At 38.2% G+C, this 20170-nt stretch overlaps 1 protein-coding gene across 1 annotated transcript in view; it reads right to left on the bottom strand.

The window, feature by feature from the left end:
• Positions 1 to 1830: 1830 nt before the first annotated feature.
• LOC149088396 (oxidation resistance protein 1B-like) overlaps positions 1831 to 20170 on the bottom strand; it is a 138707-nt gene continuing 120367 nt past the window's right edge. The window contains exons 13-17 of the mRNA XM_089247482.1: positions 18672 to 18779; positions 17091 to 17243; positions 15903 to 15998; positions 11699 to 11772; positions 1831 to 9783 (exon numbers count right to left, since the gene is read on the bottom strand). Of these exons, the coding sequence (XP_089103608.1) occupies positions 9648 to 9783; positions 11699 to 11772; positions 15903 to 15998; positions 17091 to 17243; positions 18672 to 18779 (567 nt within the window). The 3' untranslated portion in view covers positions 1831 to 9647. The remainder of the gene's footprint in view (positions 9784 to 11698; positions 11773 to 15902; positions 15999 to 17090; positions 17244 to 18671; positions 18780 to 20170) is intronic.

Below are 20170 nucleotides of genomic sequence, written 5' to 3'. Positions count from 1 at the left end.
CGTTTTCGGTGATAATTGCTGATTTTCCGTATTTTGCCGTTTATAAGATTTCAATTTTGCGTATTTTTTTTCTTCATTGAAATATGGGTCAATCACCTAGTCGAGATGACAGTTTTTTTATAAATTTTTGTTTACTGCAATTTGTAGCAGCCCTTTATTTCGTCTCCCTTCAGGAATTTTAACAATAATCAGCAAATTTGTCGAAAATTGAATTTTTTTGGCTACAATTAGCGATATTCCGTATTTAGGATCGCCATTTTCCGTATTTTTCTCGATGAGATATGGTTACCTTAAGTATGAAGATCTAATTTTTTTTATTTGAATCCATACCACTAATATCAATTTAACAATTTTTCAATTAAATTATCAAGTTTTCCAGGCATATCACCTCTGCTATCGTCGAGGACCAGAGTTGGTCCGCGGACCACAGTTTGAGAAACGCTGCCATAGACAATGACTAATAGCCGAAGAAATTGAGTTTTTTCCCCATCTAGGGCCAAAATTAAAGCACCATCTTTCTCTTTTATATCCCTCCTCTACCTTTCATCAGAGTTTGAAAATTATCAATAATGCTCTATCTCGCATTCACCTATTTTCCAGAAGGCTAGGTACCGTTTCATCCTTTCCCGATTCATCCTCAAGTCAAAATAGTGCTGTTTCATCCCCGGTTTGTTAAAAAGTGTCTCATTCTGATCTTTTCTTTTCTTTCTGTTCTACCAGAGGCCTTTAAAAATTTTCTAGTCAAGAGCGCTGGCTGTATTTTACATACGTATGCCTGAAATTGGTATGATTTTAATCCTTGAATATGAATACAGAGCGTTGATCCAGTGCTCACGAGCGTGAAATCGGACGCGAGCATCGAGCTCGAGCACTCTGGGTATTTCAAAGAGCACGGCGATTCTGCAAGCAACAGGTTGAAGATGCATGTTCTACCCCCGCCCCCCAAGCCAAAAAAAATAAAAGACTTCATGACTTCGAGTTTAGACATTTTTGCAGCAAAATCTGGTCCGAAATTGCTTGTCGATGCCAATTCGCGAGGTGTAGTGCTCTTTAGAATACTTGGAGCGCCCTCGATGCGCCTGATTCTATACCCTCGAGATCGATATCCGTCTTAAACGTTTGTCATTCATGTTGGTCATAGTTTAAGCATATAGATGCATAGATCATACATGCTCAACCTATGACTCAGGGGCCAAATGTATCGGAGCCATCTAATGTATCCCATGACCTCAAACCTAATTTTGTAAATAATTAACTAAGGGGCACATTTACAAATCATTTAAGTGACCTACGGTACAGTTCCAGATCACTCTAGCCTCCCACGCCACATTCCACATGAGTTGAGTTATCTGTAATAGTGCTGTGAGATCACTTGAGTGACCCGCGGCACGTTTTCAAATCAATAAAAGTGACCCACACTCTCCTATAGGTGACGTTTATCATTCTTGGTGTAGGTGCTCCTCTTCTAATGATGGGGGCATGCACCAGTGCTCTTGACTCAAAAAATATTAAAGTCCACTCCTTACTCCATTTTTAAAATGTCAAAATACGAACGAGAAGGGGGTTGGACGAAACTGAACTATCTCAACAAGAGGATGAATCGGGACATCACCTTTCCGGCAGAAGGGACGCATAAAAATCTCTCGTATTAATCGAACAATTCTTGTATCGTAATGAAAATTTCTAACACAATTAAAGAAGGAACTAGAGAGATAACTATAAGGTTCTAGAAACGTTCGCACTGTACTTTATTAAGCAAGCTCGACTGCATGACAAATAAATACGTTCGAGACAATTTCGAGGAGACAAAAAGAAAAAACAACTCACTCGGGAATTTCTAAACCCTTTATTATACCTTTTTCTCTGTACACCACATACTGGTTTTCACTTCTTTTTTTTCAGTCGTTTTTTTTCATTTTTTGTTATACTTTGTACTCTATTTTAGTAATAACCCATTTGGTCCACGTGTAAAGATTCAAGCATTTGTTTTTTTATTCTCATCTGTTCTATGCATTTACATTAGAACGAGGAACCTACAAAATATTTCACTCCAGCGAAATGCATACACCCAAAAGAATGAAATAAAAATTAAAAAAAGTAACCCGGGGCTTCAACTGAGAATTTCCATCGTAACAATGAATAAAATAGTACTTTTTTTTATATTTTTTTTAAAAAAGAAAACTATCTGTGGTCGTATCGTTATCTCAAATTCATTTTACAAATATTTTCCGGATAATGTTTTACGTGTTTTATAGAAATTGTTATAAAAAACTAATTCCACGCATAATATAAAATTTACCCGAGCAGCTTCCGAAATCAATTTTCTTTTATTAGTGTTTGCGTGTGTAGAAAAAGAAAAATCCGAACACAATTTCTTTTCTTTTTTTTCCCCAGCTCATTTGGCTGCTCGATAAGAACGGAAATTTACAAAAATTTTAGAGAAAATGTTTGCTTTTGTTCCCTTATCCTTGTTCGTGATAGAAAAAAATTTCTTCGGGTTATATATGTATAATTTCTATTGTAGATTGTGTTTTGTTGAACTGAATTTTCATTTGCATCTAATTTTACCCATATATTGAGCGGTTTAAAAATTAATATTTCCATATTATAGTTACAAGTTCTCATGAGATTTAACTATTCGGAATCAAGTATGCAAAATATGGTAATAAAACCAGTAAGAGGGAAGTACCACTAAAGATTAGTACTAAAAACCACGTAAAAGTTTTGTATTACAAAGACTCGGATATGTAGGTGGCCAATCGACTGAGTTTGTGTACGACTCTGCACCTTGTTCCATTATATTAAACTGGTTGTTCTCATTACAGCAGTACCTGTTAGTCACCTTGATCCGCATGACGTTTCATGAAATAGAAATTTTTTGATAATCCTATGTGCAGCTGCGGGATGCATGCTGTATATTCCAGTTTTCAATGCTTCTGAATTCTATTTTTGGACATTTTTTTTAGCCCAGTGATTATTTGTTTACGATGAACGCCTTTCATATTTTTATTACGATTTCAATCAAAATCATCCTTTTTCAAAAGTCTAGTGGTTTCAACGGAGAAATTTCAGATTTCTTATGGATCAACTCGCTTACCGCTTCATAAATGCTCCAGTGATAAAAAAGGCTATTTTTGGTTCTCAAGAAGAAAAGTTACACGCTTTTTTCTCATAAAAACTTGTGACGGGATCAGTTACATCATTTACGTGACAAAGAGAGGAAATAGGAAAAAAAAATCTAGAGTTTTCTATTGAGAATGTTCAGAGCGTAAATATTTCTAGGACGTACATGCTATTGGTCAGACTTCGCTCGTAAGATATTTTTAACACCCACTTACCAAAAAGGTGTTTTTGTAACATTCTACCCTTAATATTCAGTACGTAGTACATAAATGGCGACTGAAGACAAACAAGTGTTTCGTTCAGACTCATTTTCTGAATCCCTGACGAATTTGCGCACAGTAGAACTCCGCTAATCTGAGCTGTTTAAATCAGCGAAAAAATTAAAATTATCGGGTATACCTCAATGATCAGTTAGAAAATGTTTAAGGCACTAAAAAAAAAAAGGGCTCGCCATCCATCTTTGACCTAATAACAGGGTTGCCGCTCCGAGTATCTCGGAAATTGTTAAAGCGCGTATCTACATAATCTCTCTCACCCTCTTTACACGCACAACCCGGTTCCGACCGCAACCTTCCTATACAAAATTAGAAACGAAACGCAAGCTCCTTCCCCAAATCCATCGTCGGCGAAGCCTAAGTAAGGCGTTCATCCAGTGCGCGTTGCTTGGCTCGCGGCGAAATATTCTGCGGCAGCCGTACCCATAGATGAAAAATCCCAGCACACCGCTCAAAGACAACGCGTAGTGTGCGCACCCTTATAAAAAAGGATAGAGTACAGCGATTGGCTATAACGATGATACTGACATCACACTTTTGCTCAAAGAGGCGCATAGCTCAAAGATTGTTAGCCTGATGCATCAGGTATCTCTAAGAAGCCGTTAATTCTCAAAAGCCACAGTGATACGATTGGCTGGTGATGATGCAACGAAAAGGAATGGGTTGCCGGCTTGGCGCCAACATATTACCTGGCTACGTTTAACGACGTATTAATTTTACAGAGGACTCAGAACTGCGATTGGTGTAGTGGCGAACGTAAGAGGCTCTAGCATCGAAGGTTGTGAGTTCGAATCCCATTCAGATCAGCTGTTGTGTTTTTCCATCTTCATTTCTTGATCTCTTAAACTAATTTTAATTGTTCTGATCTTTTTAGTAAAAATTGAAACTTCGGAACATTTTTTCCGGCCGCGGTATATTATATTGCGTGTGTATACTATATATCTTCCATTCCTTTCAAAGAGAAGGTCGATCTGTACTACTTTCCTAGAAATATTTGCAATTGGCATTCAAAAAGGGGGGGGGAGAATTCGAGAGATTTTGAAGTATATTCCCACACAATTTTTTTTCCTAATAATTTCTGTCATTTCTCAACCTTTCGCGGTCCTTGCTGTGCGAACTGGTCCCCTCACAAATCTTCTAGATGTTTTATAATTCATGCGCGTGTAATTAGGGTTTATAATTTTCGGGGGGGAGGGCCATATAGACTATTATCTTAATCAGTTCCGAGCGCTCTATCTACTTTCCTCAAAGCCTTTAATTCCGCGTATCAGTTTCCATGAAATAAAAACATCGCCACGATTGTACTCTTGATGTGTATTTTACATATTCTATATATACACGTGCTTATTTTTAACGATGTGATATGTGTTGAGACCAATGATTGTCGAATACCAAAGAAACTTCAAAAATTATTTTTGAGAAATCCACTATAAATTAATTTTTTTTTTCAAGTGGAACAGTAATGTAGCACCTATAGGTGGGTTCGATTTGAATTCGACACACATTTTAAATGCAATGTACATAATTCTTGTCTCACAAACGATACAAGTTCGTATATTTGAATCGAGAGTTTAGGCATTTGAAATCAAGACGACTCTTATGAAGGAAGAACAAGTGTCACAATTGAAAATGAATTCGCTTGATACAGTATTTCTGAACCTTCTATGATCAATGGGCTTAGGTCAGGGTACCCATACACTACCTACCAATAATTGATCGGACACCAGGGGATTTTTGCTTGTATGTGATCTTAAACTACTACTGAACTTGCATCTCACATATAAACATTCCTCTGAGGAATTTCTATCAATTTTATGTGGCCCTAACGCATTTCCGATGGTGGAGAGTGAGGAGCGCTGCCGTCTGTCTGCTCTCTGTGGAGACCGATTCGCATCTCAGAATAACCACGGTACCGAAACTACCAAGTGCTTATATATACAGGGTGTCCCATAAATTCGTAGCAAGTTTAAAAATTCATTAAAATTGAATTAGATATTTTAGTTCAACTTTTTGTCGATAGAGGGTGCTGCACGAAAGGAAATATGTAAAAAATACAGGGTATACGATTAAAAACATTTCTAAATTTTTGTTTCTAGTGCTTAAGCCAGGGCCACAATCGTGTTAAGGTTGGTCATAGGCTAGTAGTGTGGCGATTGGCAATGATAGTCAGATGCTGGAGACCGGTTGATTGACTTCCAAGTCGAGTTCGTCTGACCACACATTAGTTGAAGAACGCCAGCAGTCACAACCATTGGCGGATCTAGAGCTCGCTTTTGGGAGGAGAGGTTTAACAAGTTGTGAATAGGGCGACTATACCTCCCCGTGTATTTTGTTCCATATTTTTCCGAGAGAAAGTCCAGACTTTTTTTGAAAAAATCCTGTTTTTTCTCGTTTGTCAGTCGAAATTTTCTTGATTTTGTTTAATCGAAAACGTTGATACAAATAATTTTCAATAGATTGATCGAAAATAATATCAGAAGTTCCAAAAATTTCATGAATTACAGCATTTTCCCCACAGATCCCGAGGGATCACAACAGTTTTCTCTAAGCAAATATGACGAGAAGCATTGTTTCAATATGGGCCACTTCTTTATACCAGGGAGTCAAATTCATTGGAAGCAAAAAATATTCGCGAATGACTAGTGTGGCCCTGGACTTTACATATAAGGTTTACGGTGCGATTTAGACACACACACACCGGTGGATAAAGCATTGTGTGCTCCCTACCCCCTCTCACCCCGCAGTAGGATATCTATATAGTGAAATTTACAAGTGAGAAATTACTGGAATCACCCCGAGCTAAAGCCGTGTCATTCCCACCCCTTATGTGAATCTGAATTGGATGCCACGGATGAAATTTTCCTCAGCCGCGAATCGTCGGCTGAAGCTTTATGAAAGTTTCGGACCCAGAATTGAAGGTTCACAGATCCGATCGCTATAGTTTCTTCAATGCAGTGTCCTCTATCGACAAAAATGTGAACTCTTGTTTCAAAATAAATTTTCCTCCATCGTGAGGATAACTTCTTCGCAACCCACATTCAAATTCCTTCAATTCTGAATTTTTAAATTACAATATTTACGAATTGATGAGATACCCTATACTTGGGCATCCGAATAATTATTGGTAGAAAGCGTTCATTAAATATACTTAGGGACTTGCTCTTTTCTATAAAACGTGCAACTCTTTTAACCATTAAATATGAACTCGTGTGAAATAGGATTGGTGACGCAAATGAGCGCTACCAACCAGATTTTACTTATATTGTAATCAAACGGGGGAAAAATTCATAAGCTGCAATCGATGTGTCGAATAGAGCTTTTTAAGCTGCTATCGAAATTCGCATCTGAATTTTTTTAAAAATTAATCTTGGGTTAGAATCTCCTGAAAATAATCGTTTTCAGCGATGCTTAAAAATTACTTTTCCCATTGTGATATATTGAGTGTCAATTTTATACAAAAAGGGCATTACATAAATACTTCTCTTTATAGTTTGAAGCCCCGACGAAAAGCGATCTAAATTCTATGCAAATAAAAAGGAAAAAGGTGGAGGGACATTTTTTTTTCCCCATCCACATCTGTTCAAAAAACAGCTACTGGAAAGCACGAAACTTCAGTCTAATTCTACAAACACATCCGTATCAATTTTTTTCAACTAGAGGAAAAACTAAACACATTCATACAAGTATAATATTATGTATACGTACTTTTCACCGCAAATAACACAGGCAGTTAGCAGTTACTAAATTTAAAAATAAAAAACAATGACAAACAGCTGCCCTGTGTGAGCATTTCTTTACATTTCCTCGTATACATCTCTAACGAGAAATGCTTAATAAATATATAGATGTATTTTATATATATATATAAATTTTTTTCTTCATTTCTAAAAATATACAACTCAAAAACAAGCGACTATCATTTCCAAAATGCTATGCCATATTCTCCTTCAAGTAAGAAGTGGTCTTGACGTTATATGTTTAACACCTGGGCAATACTTATTCATTGATGAAACTCCAAGAAAAGAAAAATAATCTTTTAAATGTTAATATAGAGCCATTTCGTGTTAAATTACTGTGTAAATGAAAACTTATGATGCCCGAAATATTAAAAATTCATCATAAAGAATGGAAGCATTCCGATAATGGAAAAACTCAATTTATATTGTCGTGAGCTAACTTTTTTTTGTGAGCCACTATTTTTGGGAAGCAGGGATAGTTAACATAATACGACTATACAGAGTGTCCAACCTTATCGTTGCCCAACTACTATTTCCTGAACCGTTGGTTTTAGAAAAAATGTTTCCAATGATGTTGCCAGTCATCTTAGTTTTTTTCATTTAATGAAAAAGTTACCAAATTTAAATTTTTATAGTCTCCCTTTAATTTCCAATGAGAAAGTTGTTGCCCTGTCTCTCCTGAAGCCAACAAAAAGTGCAACATCAGCAGAGATTTGAATTCAAAAAGTCAGAGAAAGAGGGAATAAAAACAAACCAGCAGACAACCCTCTTTTCCCCTCATTTATGCTATTCTTTCCGTTTTTTGAATTTAAATGTCTCTGCGAATATTGTCCTCAGAAATATGGAAATTTTTTCGTTGGCCTCAAGAGAGACGGGGAAAAACATTCTAATTGGAAGTTAAAGGGCGGGAAAGGGACATATAAAAATTTAAAAACAAATTTCATTCAAATGAAATGTTTAAATTAAAGATATTTGAAGCATTTTTTCTAATTGAAAGTTGTCGAAAACCAACGGTTCAAGAAATAGCCATTGGACAACGATAAGAATGGACACCCTGTATAATTACTACATGTGCCTTCATTCTGCAAACAATCCTGCTTTAATGTTCAGGAATCAGAAATGGTTTCCCCGCGGGCACGCTGAGGGAGCGTAGACGCCATTGTGCTTTATCAAACACGTGTTCACACAGCGATGCCACCTGACATACAGTATTTGGGAATGACCACATTTTCCTGGGAAAAAGGGGGAACCGCAACTTGTCGCAAAACATAATGCCAAACGTAAGCAAAGTTGAAAATTGTTGCCAAAATTGATGCCGAAGATATGCAAAGTTGCCGCTAAAAAAGATGCGTAAGAGAAGGTAGCCAGTTATTGCTAAAAATCACCGAAAAATCGTGAAATTGGAGGACTACAGCAAACCGCTGGGGATTAAAATGAGTTCTAGGGAAAAAAAACGTTTACCATAACATGCGAGATGAATATTCATATATATAAAATGCATTATAATTATTACTAAGTTGGGGAAATAATTTTAATACTTTATTTCAGTAAAGAATAAAAATTGAAGTGAAAAAACTGGCTATTTTCATAAAAATCTGGGCGGCCAAAATTACGGGGTCACCCTAGACATACTGAGCGCATACTATCACTGCTTTGGACAATGCACGTGCTACCATTTGTTGGTTCGCTAATTTTTTTTTACCTTTACTCAATTACACTAGCACAAAGTGAGCTGGCACACGCCATTGCATGCAGCTAAAATGGACAAAAACACGCGTTTAAAATCATTCAGCGTTACGAAATTTTAAAAACGAGCATGAAGTTATAGTAAGGAGCGAGAGGGCATAGCATTTTGAAAACAAAAAATTCCCTTATCGACGAATCACACGCATCTCTAAACACATTCACACACACAACATGCAGATATATCACTAATAATAAAAGCGCTCAGTCGTAAAGACTGCGTGGAATGAGTCTTGAAGCACCATTGAATATATATATATTATTTAAATATATATTTGTTTTTATGAAGACAATCTTGTCTCGATGAGTTGACTACTCGATCAGTGTAGGCGTCGAAAAGTCCGATTCACTAACAATCTTCGGGGAGATCCGTGCGAGACTGAAGGTGAAAGTCATGCAAAGACATTTGACGTGGCGTGGAGCAGCTTTCCATTCTTTTGTTTTCAATGTCGAAGATACCGTATATAGGAAAACCCACGTGTCTTAGAGCGACCAAATCTCATCTTCCTCCATTATCAAACTAGAATAGGTTTTGGTTTTCTTCGGGGGAAAGAAAAAAAAAAAAAATGGGGATGAAGGATAAAATTAAAGAAAAGAAAACACTCAATACTGTCTTTGGTCACTCGATTTCTTGTTGGAAAAAGCTGTTGCAATTTGCTGCCGATTATTTTGATGTATCTTCTTGTCACGGGGAGTCGAGAAAAGAGTGGAGGAGAAGATAATGAAATGTTATGATGGAAAGTGACAGAAAAAAAAGGGGGCTTCCTTTTTACACGAAGCCCCAAACTTCCAAATGCTTGACCACGAAATCTCCCGTCTCGTTGAGGATTTCGTTATCGAACGTGAGACATTTCTGGCTCCTTCCGTGGTTGAGGTCTCCATCGATCCAGATACCGAAGTGTCCACTGAAATACAGAAGCAAATGTAAATTAGTGTGCAATCAACCAAGATCAAAAACTTTTTCTTTCAAACCGAACATGGCCCAGGCTCTATCGGCTTTAGCCAATTTTAGCCTCGTCAAGGGGCGAGACCGTGTCAGAAAATATTATTAAAAAATTAAAATGTACACAATTTACATATATACAAATATAACACAAAAATGAAAAAAAAAAAAATCAAAAGCATATACAGACATAAATAATCACTACAAAATTGAATTTTCAGAAAATACTACTGCGGAAAAAACGTTCTACGTCAGAAAAAATCTTGAAAATATTTTATATATATAAATCACACATTTTAGAAGTTTTTTTGGCTGTATGCACAACTCGATGGCGCAAGTAAATGTAAAGTAAGTAATGCAAGTAAGCTGCACCAGAAGATTGGTCAAAATGCATTTATACAAACTACGATTTTGTTTTTTTGTTTAGTGTTTCCGGAAGTTGGGGACACGTGCAAGTCCTTCAAGGATGAGAAAACCCTTCTAAAACTCTTCCTGAACAGGAGGTTCTATTTTGTTATGGGGAGATATATATTCCATTATGATGAAAATATTCCGGTGTGTACCGTGATATAAAGCGTCCATGAAGGAGAGCGGACTCATCGTCTATCTTTGAACAAACAAGTTTGCCACTCCAATAAGGAAAGGATCTAAGGTGACGTCTTCAAAAAGTTTTGAAAAAAAATTGCTATTGATTTTTCTCACTTGAATATGCACGAAAATGAATCCAGTGGAACTATTATGGGTCACTCAAAAAAAGTAATATTTTGAACGCCAATAGAGGCCAAGAATGAATTTAAACATCCCGCAACCCTAGTCTTAGCGTGACGTCACTCCAGCATATGATCAGGTACAGCACAAACGAAGAGAAAAGAAAAACGAGGGCTAGAGTGTTTGACAAAGTGAAAAGATGTGTTTCTTTTTAGATATCGCCGAGAAGAGATGAGCAACCAACTATTGAAATTTTTAATAATTTTTTGCGGCTATAATTGCACTCCGCCTCTAATTTTTGTTTTTATGCGTTTCTGAGAGATATAAATGTACTTAATTTTGTCATAATGTTTTGAGGATGACACCTTGGGACCCTTCTCTTGCGATGTCTCGGGAATCATTGAGAGAAAAAAAAATTAGGATAGGGAAGAGCGATTGGCTTTTGGAGAATATACTGACGTCACCTTTGCTCATAGAGGGTAGGCGGGTGGACAAGTCCGTCCGATATTTCAAGGACGTTACTGCAAATCAGTTTTTGCCGCAAATTTGTTTCTACTGTGCTCTCAGTTTCGTTCTTCATTAAGCCGCCAACTTTAAAAGACTAGATCTTTTGGAAAAACCCATCAAGTCTCTTTAAACTGCATAGTTTCTGGCTGTTTTAAGACTAAAACACAGTACAAACGAGTATAACACAATATAGTGTGTTCACTTAAGGTTGGCGGTGGGACAGATCAGTTTGAAAACTTGCATGATCCATGGAGCGGCAAAATTCCCTTTGATATTCCTGAGTTTATATCTTCAAAACTACAAAAAGGCTTTTTATAGAGAGCAAAATTTTCAGAAAGACCAATTTACAAATAAAATAAAAAAAAAACACGTATTTGCTATACAAAACTTTGACTGCGAAGTTCACTCTAGATAGACATTCATAGCTCCAAAAAAAATCTAATAGTAACTACTTGTGATCAGTTTGATCAATCAGACTGAAAATTGTGACAGGAATTCTTGCGCTAGTCACACACAATCTGTGATCATAACATTTAAACCTTAAATGTCGATACCTTATCAATCGAGGGAGGATAATTCATAATCACGATTCAAAAACTAAATTTACTCAGATTTTATCCACATATTGTTTAAAAACAATGATCGGCACAAAAGGTACTTACTCTCCTGCACCAATAGCTATCGAATCGGGATCACCTTTAACGAAGTACATGTTCTCTCCGGTCCATTTGTAGACCTAAGAGCACATTAAAAATTCACATCAGATATTAGGTGCTTGAAATATGATATGCTTTTCTAAAATAATATCATGTATGAAGTACGTATAGGCACTTACACGATCTGAATCAAAATTAGTGAAATTGATTGCTATCAGGACGGAAATACGGGGTGTCCGGTTCCTATACTTCATACGTACAACATGTCCCATAAATTCGTAAATTGTTTAAAAAAATTACAAATTTCTTCGAATTTATAAAAATGGAAGGTATTGATGAGGCCTATTTGAATGCGGTTTGCGAAAAAGTTATTCTCGCGAAATTTTTTTTTTGGTGTGAAAAAAAATTAGTGTATAAATTTGAGCTAAAAGTCCGGTGAGAGTGATGGAACCTGAACCTTTCCTTAATTTCTTGTGTGTCCGAAACATTCGTAAAACTTCAGCCGATGATTCATGGCTGAGGTACAAGAACTTCACCAACAGTGCTTTGTCCACCAATGTCACGATCACAATGAAAACCTCATGTAAACGGTAGTAACAGGAAAATTCAGAAATTAGCTGTTAATCGTAAACCCTGCGTCTTATAAAATTACGATTTGCATATTTCCAGTGATTTGCTTTCGTGCAGCATACTCTATCGACAAAAATTTTAAATTTTTTTCCTGTACAAAAAGTTTTAATTCGGGAAAATAACTTTCGCACAAGTAGCATTCAAATTTTCCAATTTTTCAACCATTTACCAATTTATGGGATATATGAAGTTATATACCTAATATATACTGCCGATAATACTTATCAAACAATGAATTCGTTCCTTACTCGAATTTCCGGCCGAGTTTCCTAAGCGAAAAGCATCTCGAACTCCCCACACCTAAATTTGAAAATCTTTGACCCTATTCTCCGAAAGTTGAATCAAAGCTGGATTTTCCCCTTGTGATCATCCAAATCGAGAAATATTTCTAGCCCTCATGTCCAGCTAATCCTATGAGGGAAAAGGTCTGACGATTTTCCCTAGCGATATTTTTGGGAGATATTTCGTGGAGAAAGAACAGACGCAATACGTAATTTGATAGCATCAGAATTAGATAACATCGATATCATTCAATTATATCGATATCATTCAGTATATCGAGAGAAACTGAGTTTTCTTCTGCCGATCCTGACTGCCAAGACAGGAACGGGACTAGAAGATCGACAAACCTCGGCGATCTTCTAAAAGGTATATCCACACTCAGCAACAAGTTGCGCAACATTTTTGGAACACGTCTATCAACTTAGTCCTATCCTCTCCAAGGCAGTAGCGAAGGGGGAACTTGAGGGTTCTGGCCCCCCCCCCACCCCGAAAATGACAAAAAGTGAGAAATGACTGACTGAAGGGGGAAAGATGACTAAATCATTGTTCTATCACTTTGGTTCCCTGCTCTCTTCTCCAAGGTTAGATATATCTAATTTCTTCTTATTAAAATATATTTATAATAAATATTAATAAATTATTAAATTTTGTGCAATTCTTAAAATTTTAAAAACTAAATATGCACAGGGAGTCTTATCAAAGTTGTATGTTCAAAGCTTTCAACTGCCTTACCTATCCATCAGAAAATTATGACTTCAGGAACGTCTTAATGAAGAGTTAAGATACACATACACAGTGCATCCCGCTTTTAACGAGCGATTTTTCTGGTCCCAAATGTTACTAATACTCATTAAGATTTTCCGTTTAAAGCGTTCTCCCATTTGAAACGTTTTTAAAAAACGTTATAAGCGGGATTGGCTATTTCGAAGTCTTCCTTATGAAGAAAATCTCCGCGTAACCCAGGGTTTTTTAACCGCTGTGCCGTGGTACATTGGTGTGCCATGAGAGGACCGTAGTTGCACCACAACTAATAAATTTTTAAAAGAATTGGACTCAGAGTCCAAACATTTCAAAAGCTTATAATTTTGTTTCAAGAACATTTTTGTCTTTTTATCACGATTTAGTAAGGAATTCATCTGGGTTAGTAATTAAATAATTAAAACTGTTCTTTCTTTTTTAACTCCCAATTCATGTATGCCGCGAAAAGTTCAACTGTAAGGGCAAGAAAAGTTCAAAAACACTGGAAGAGAAACTTCACCACACCAACTCCAGCCACGTCGCTACACTGCAATTTACTGCTTATCCACGGCTCCCCATAGCAGTGTAATAAAGGATCTCTTCAAAAACAAAAAACAACCTTTGTCAGAGCCACCACTCTGCGGCACCCCTGACAAAGATTGGTGGCGCGTAGTTTGAGAACCCCCGCTTCATTCCAAGGATGGCCAATTTTATATAGCCGTGTCCCACTTAAGGCTACTTTCAATGCGCGTGCCACTAACAATTTTAACACCTACGCCATGTGACCTGTTTTAACAGAACATAATTACTTATCTTTCAGTTTAATTAAACCGTATTCTCTGGTTTCCGTGAAAATGATTTTTAGTAACTTTTACAAAAAATTTTTTAAATCGTAAATTCGATTATCTCAACGCAAATCGTGTATCCGTGTCGATAAAAGTTAATATTGCGTGTACCACGTGGGGCAAACGTTGTACCGAAACTTAGAGACAGAGTGCTGGCCACCTTCCCAATAAACTTTGTAAGAGGCTAAGCTACCTTGGAAATTCATGGATCTACAATGCACGTCTCCCTCATGCGGACTCACTGGAATTTGGCATACACGAGTCGTCCAGAAACCCTGCTCCTCACCCTAAAATGTTTCCTCGGCGTTGCCACGTTTACTGTGGTGTTTTCAAGGTGAAACAAAAATACAGTGAATAAGAAATTAATAATTTATTGTTAAGAAGGCCTACCATACCGAAATATGGGTTTAGTGGCCCTCAAGACTTTTTTCACTCATAAGAAAAAAAGATCGAAAATTGGAGCCAATTTAAAATTGCCAATTCCCATACCATGACATGCCATTTGTATCACGCGCATCGCGGGTTGACTACCCCTGCTTTAGACAGCTGAAAAACATCTAATTTAATTGCAGACATTCGGTATTAGTGAGTTTCGATTGGCAAAGTTAGCATGTATACTGTATTTTAAAATAAAATTTGATCATAATTTGATAAATATTTGTCGCAAACCAGACTCCTGCTATATTTATCCCGTTGCCGAGATCTCTTCCAGCCCAGCTACGTGGCCGAGTTACTCAACTGCGTGGATAAAATTGGGAGTCTACTTTATAGTGCAGTTCCCAACCTGTGGTTCACGGCAACTCCAGAAAATTAAATTCAGTAAATTAATTAAAAAAAAAGTCAATCTGGCTCCTCTACACTACATTGATTCCAACACCCCCCCCCCTTCTGAGAAAATCCTGTGTACGACTGGCTGGAACAATACGCTACTACTACTACACCACACATGTACCTCGTCCATATTCCTCTGCGGAACCTCTAGCGAATTGGTACATGCGGGAATGTGTGTGTACGTGTAGTGAAACCTGACGAAGTTTGTTTCTGTGTAATGCTTGTTATGTGTAGTGCTGTCATCTACCACCAGTTTTTCTAACTATGAGTGAAGTGTAATGATTGAATAATTAATCGTTGTAGGCCTGTTGCTCTCTGTGGCGAGACTTTTCAATGGGGAGATCGGCTCGCATTTGCGCCTCAAAGTTGGGAACCACAGGAAACCAACTTCAGCCGACCACCACTATGGTGACGGTGGGGTTCGAACCCGGATCCTCGCGATGCGAGTCCGTCATTATGACGACTCTACCAACACAGCGGCTGGAACAATACGCTGAAATCTTTTGCGGGTCTGCAGCAATTTTTTACGGGCAGTTCTATAGTACGTTTCTATACGATAAAAAATAAAAATATAGCAAATCATTCATCTTGGGCCCTCACCTGAAGCCCTATCACCCTCCATCCCATGCCAAGTCTACTCCTCGGAATACTTGTAGCAAGATTTTGCATCCGAGATGGATTACAAAAAAACCGGTTATTTTGTTGCTCAACACCAAATTGTTGCTCAACATGTTGCAGAACACATCCACACTCATATACAAAGTTGAGCAACACGTTGTTCTCCAACTTGTTGCCGAGTGTGGACATACCTTAAAGGTCTCCGATAACCGTCGAGCAATATTCGGTAACAATATCATCAATATTCAGATAAGCACGTGCCTTACCTTGAATTCTGGATAGAAAGTATAGAGGAAAGATTCTCCGTTTCCGTAAAAGTGATCACTCTGCCTGAGCGGTGACGATATCAGGGACCCAAAGACCTAAGAGAAAATTCTATCAAATCAGTCTTAAAATGGGAGGAAAAAAATATCAGTCATTTAAACATTTAAAGCTACGTGACTGTAAAATAAGTCAATAAGTATAATAATATACGTAACTTTGAAAACACCCAATTACTACAAGCGTGTTCCTATCAAATTTGATGAAAAGCGCTATTGATGACAGCCTGATCTCGGTTGGTATAAAAAAAAAAAAAAAAAGTCTTCCAATCTCCAACCCTTATACACACAAAAAACCCGCAGGGGTGGGGGGTTTAGATTATGGGAGGGTTGTGTTTTCGCAATTGCGTCAAAGATGAACATCAAAATGGAAATTTAACAGTTTCCTCTTGGTAGATTAGTTTCACTCTTGAACTGGCCAGAATGAGCAAATTTTCCAACATGTCCACATACACCTGCCGTGGCAGTCTGTCCGAAAAAGGCAAACGCTTCCTCGATGCTCGACAACATACATCTCATTCCATTCCCATATCTCTAACATTGCTGCCAAAAAACCCATGAAACCATTACTCATTTGTAGACGGTATGAACGTATATTTGTGCGGTATATTACGTTTGTACGCAACCGTCTAGACGTAGCTGTTTGGATGAAGGACATTTGGACCCGTACCGTTTGGGCGCGAGCAGTCTGATTGAAGGTTCGGTCGGTAGTGAATAGCTGAATGGCCACATGACTGAAGTTGATGTGTGGTAAAGTAGTCCGATTGGAGGAAGCGAGGAGCATACAAAACAATCGACGAAGACGATTATGAATACTTCAGATAATGAAAATGTGGTTCAGGTGTCTTGCGTTAAGTCAGAAAAAAGTCTAAGCATTTTTTAGTGAATCAATACAAATCAAATGTGATTGGACGCCGTCACGAGATGGGTTCAAACGGCATGGGTCCAAACGTCTACCGTCCAAATGGCCGTGTCCAAACGTTCCGTTTCGATATTTGAACTAATAATCCTTGCACACAGTTATCAAGTTTCATAAAACGTGGAATTCACTGTAAACTGGAACAAACGCCTACATGAAACCCATCAGTTTTCAGAGATAAAGAGAGAACTTGAACAAGAATCTGTTTTACTCACGCATCCTTGGATATCAGCTATAGTGAGTAGCACCGGCGTATCGAACGACGACATCTTTCTGTAAAGAGTCTTCAAGTTGAAACCGTGGAGAGAAGTCGAAAAGATTAGCGTCCATGGATAGCCGATCGCTCTCGCTGGCAGCAACGAATAAAGCTGAGGAAGAAAAAAAAAAAAAAAAAAAGATATATATTTTTATCATCTCGAAAGATTAAGGCCATCGCAAAACTTTTAATGGGTTTCAATATCTGACGTAAAACGGAGGGAGGGATCCGTATACTTGAACGCGAGGTTCAGCTTACGAACACTTAAAAGTGTCTCGGAGATCCATTTAAGACAACGTCAGAGCGTATATATAGACGTAAATGCCATCAAATCCCTCAGCCATTCTCCCAGAACCTTTTAAAATGATTCTTTGGCGATGTTCGTCTTTTTACGAGCTTAATTCCTTTTGGAGTCAGGTGGATTCTCGAGACTTTACCGTCGTTTTGACGACCGCAAACTTGTTACATGGATATTGATGCAAGTGCATTTTACGAGCCTGGCACATATAGATGCTCCAGCAGATGATACCCTCCACTCCTCCAAAGAAGCACCACCTTCGAGCCTTTGCTGTTGGAAGGTCGGAATTTGTTTCGATTATTATATAAACAGTATCTGGATCACAGCTTGTAAAACCATGTCTATCCAAGTATGACAAGTTTAACACTTCAAGCACCTAACTCATTCGGCTTGCGACTTCGGGCCAATAATTTACAATACGGACGACAAACTACTGAGTCTGATATATCTCTGACAGTCAAATGTCAAACTGATAATGATATCAAAAAATGTTTGAAACATTTTGTCCGAGTATCTATCCCATACATGCTCAACACGTGGCTCGGGGGCCAAATTTAGCTCTCGGAATCATTTGATATGAGCGTGGCCCGCGACCTCAAACATAATTTTGTAAAACTTAGGTAAGTGGCCCTCGGATCTCTCAAGTGGTCTACATGGCATTTACAGATCACTCAAGTGACTCGCGGCACATATATTTAAATATCACTAAAATAACCTGCTGCAAATCTACAGATCACTTGAGCGACATATTTCCAGGTCGCTTAAATGACCCACGGCACTGTTTCCGGTCTCTCAATTTGGGGTCCCGCAACACGTTTTCTAACAAATTCTGCTAAAATTGAGCACCCTTGATCCAGAGCCATCGAAATGAAAACATTGAGGGGCTGAAAGTTGACCCAGATATACGGGACTCAAGCCCTTATGCAGGAGGGTGCGTTGCATTGTATATTCATTATTGGGGTAAAATTAATTTTGGCCTCAAACAGCTCGCCCCTAGGTTCCGATGTATGTATACTTGATCTATATAACAAGGGGGTCCTTTCCGTCGCACACACACCTGCGGTCCTCATCAAAAGAATACCCTTATTACCACTGATCCATTGTCGAAAGTTTGGATTCCTTAGATTTCACCTGCTTTTTTTATATGGATAACTTTTTTTGACGTTCCATTATAGCTTTGAAAAAAAATCGATAGATGTCGCAAAATGAATTTTTTTAGAAGATCATATATAAAAAACTTACTTCCTTCACGTGATCCTCTTGAAAGATCTCCGAGGCTGACAAAAGCTCAGGCAGGGGAAGCTCGTAATCGACGAATGACAACTTTTCCGAATCTGTCATCGACAAAACCTTTATTGGACAGATGAAAATAAGACTACATTTTAATTAGTCTGTGCATTTACTCATTGTAAAAATTTCAAAAATGCGCGCAACTGTATCGAAGTTTCGAGCTTTGTTCTGCAGTGAACCAACAAATGACAGCATGTGAATGAATCGTCGACATTTATGTATGCCAGTTTGCGTCAGTGTTTGGACAACAGCAGTCATGCTGGTGGGTTCCATAGTACTTAAATGTTTTCTGCTTGTAAAGAGAAGCAGATTTTTGGATTTGCCACAGCTGTAGGCCATGTAAATTTTGCCACCCTCTAACCATACTAGTCGCATATTCTTGACCACTTGTTCCTCAAATTTATCGCATTAGGCTACCGCTCAGTTAGAGGCAGGGACATTATGCGGTGGGTCTAAAGGTGCCTACTTACTACTATGACGCGAAACCACAACGTACAGATTATTGGTAGCATTCGTGTAAATGTTATCAATAATCTCGGTTACATATGCTCGAAAGTGGCATGCTTTCGAGCAACTTAGCATTTGTATCACAGGCCTTATATAGGAGAATTCGATTTCTGAATTCTGCGGGTATCAGACCGGTGCCACAAAATAAAGCCCGGACCACACTAGTGTCAAGCCTGGTGAAAGAGTCATTCACAAATATTTGCTTCCAATATTCGCCTTCCCCGATACAAAGGAGAGTAATAGGCTGGCTACTCACTGGCCCAATATTCCTTAGTGTTCTGGAAGCAAATATTCGCTACGTGTACTGATCGTTGGCGTTCTTCGATCACTTTATGACCAGACGGATTGGAAGATCGGAAAGAAAGGCGGCACCTTTGACTTGGAAGGTACTGGTCGTTCTGTTCAACGAGCCTTCCAATACCTTCCAGGCTCCAACATTTGATTATTGCCAAAAAGGTGGAGCGGCCACACTTCTTGCCCATGACCAACCTTGGAAGGTATTGGGCAATAAATGATACGAGTGTGGTCGTCTTAACTAAGCACCCACTGCAACCCCCCTCCCCGGCTTAAACTCCACTGCTCGGCCATTTACGAGCCCATTTTGGTCACTCACATGCTTGCACAATGTTTTGATCTCCCATACTTTCGCACACTCTAAGTCACTCTTGTGGTTGCTTCAGGCCTACACGCTCTATGTCACCACTTCTTGACCTGGCACCTCCTCCTATACGTTAATAAAGTTTGCACAATGTTTTGATCTTTCATATCCTTGTGCACTCTCTAAGCTAATCTCGTAGAAACTCAAATGCTTGCAAACTCTAGGTCACTCACTCACGTGCCTTTCACTTTCTAGGCAGAGTTGTTGCTATCATTTCGCCACTCCCCCCCCCCCCATTATAATTTTCTTAACCGCTCATTCCCCAAATTTGCCGCCCGTTTATCTC

Source organism: Pholcus phalangioides, unplaced genomic scaffold, assembly GCF_987345545.1.
Source record: "Pholcus phalangioides strain wild (caught in Gottingen) unplaced genomic scaffold, Ppha-v1.0 ptg000003l_1, whole genome shotgun sequence".
NCBI classification, from domain to species: domain Eukaryota; kingdom Metazoa; phylum Arthropoda; class Arachnida; order Araneae; family Pholcidae; genus Pholcus; species Pholcus phalangioides.
This window is presented reverse-complemented; position numbering and strand designations above follow the sequence as displayed.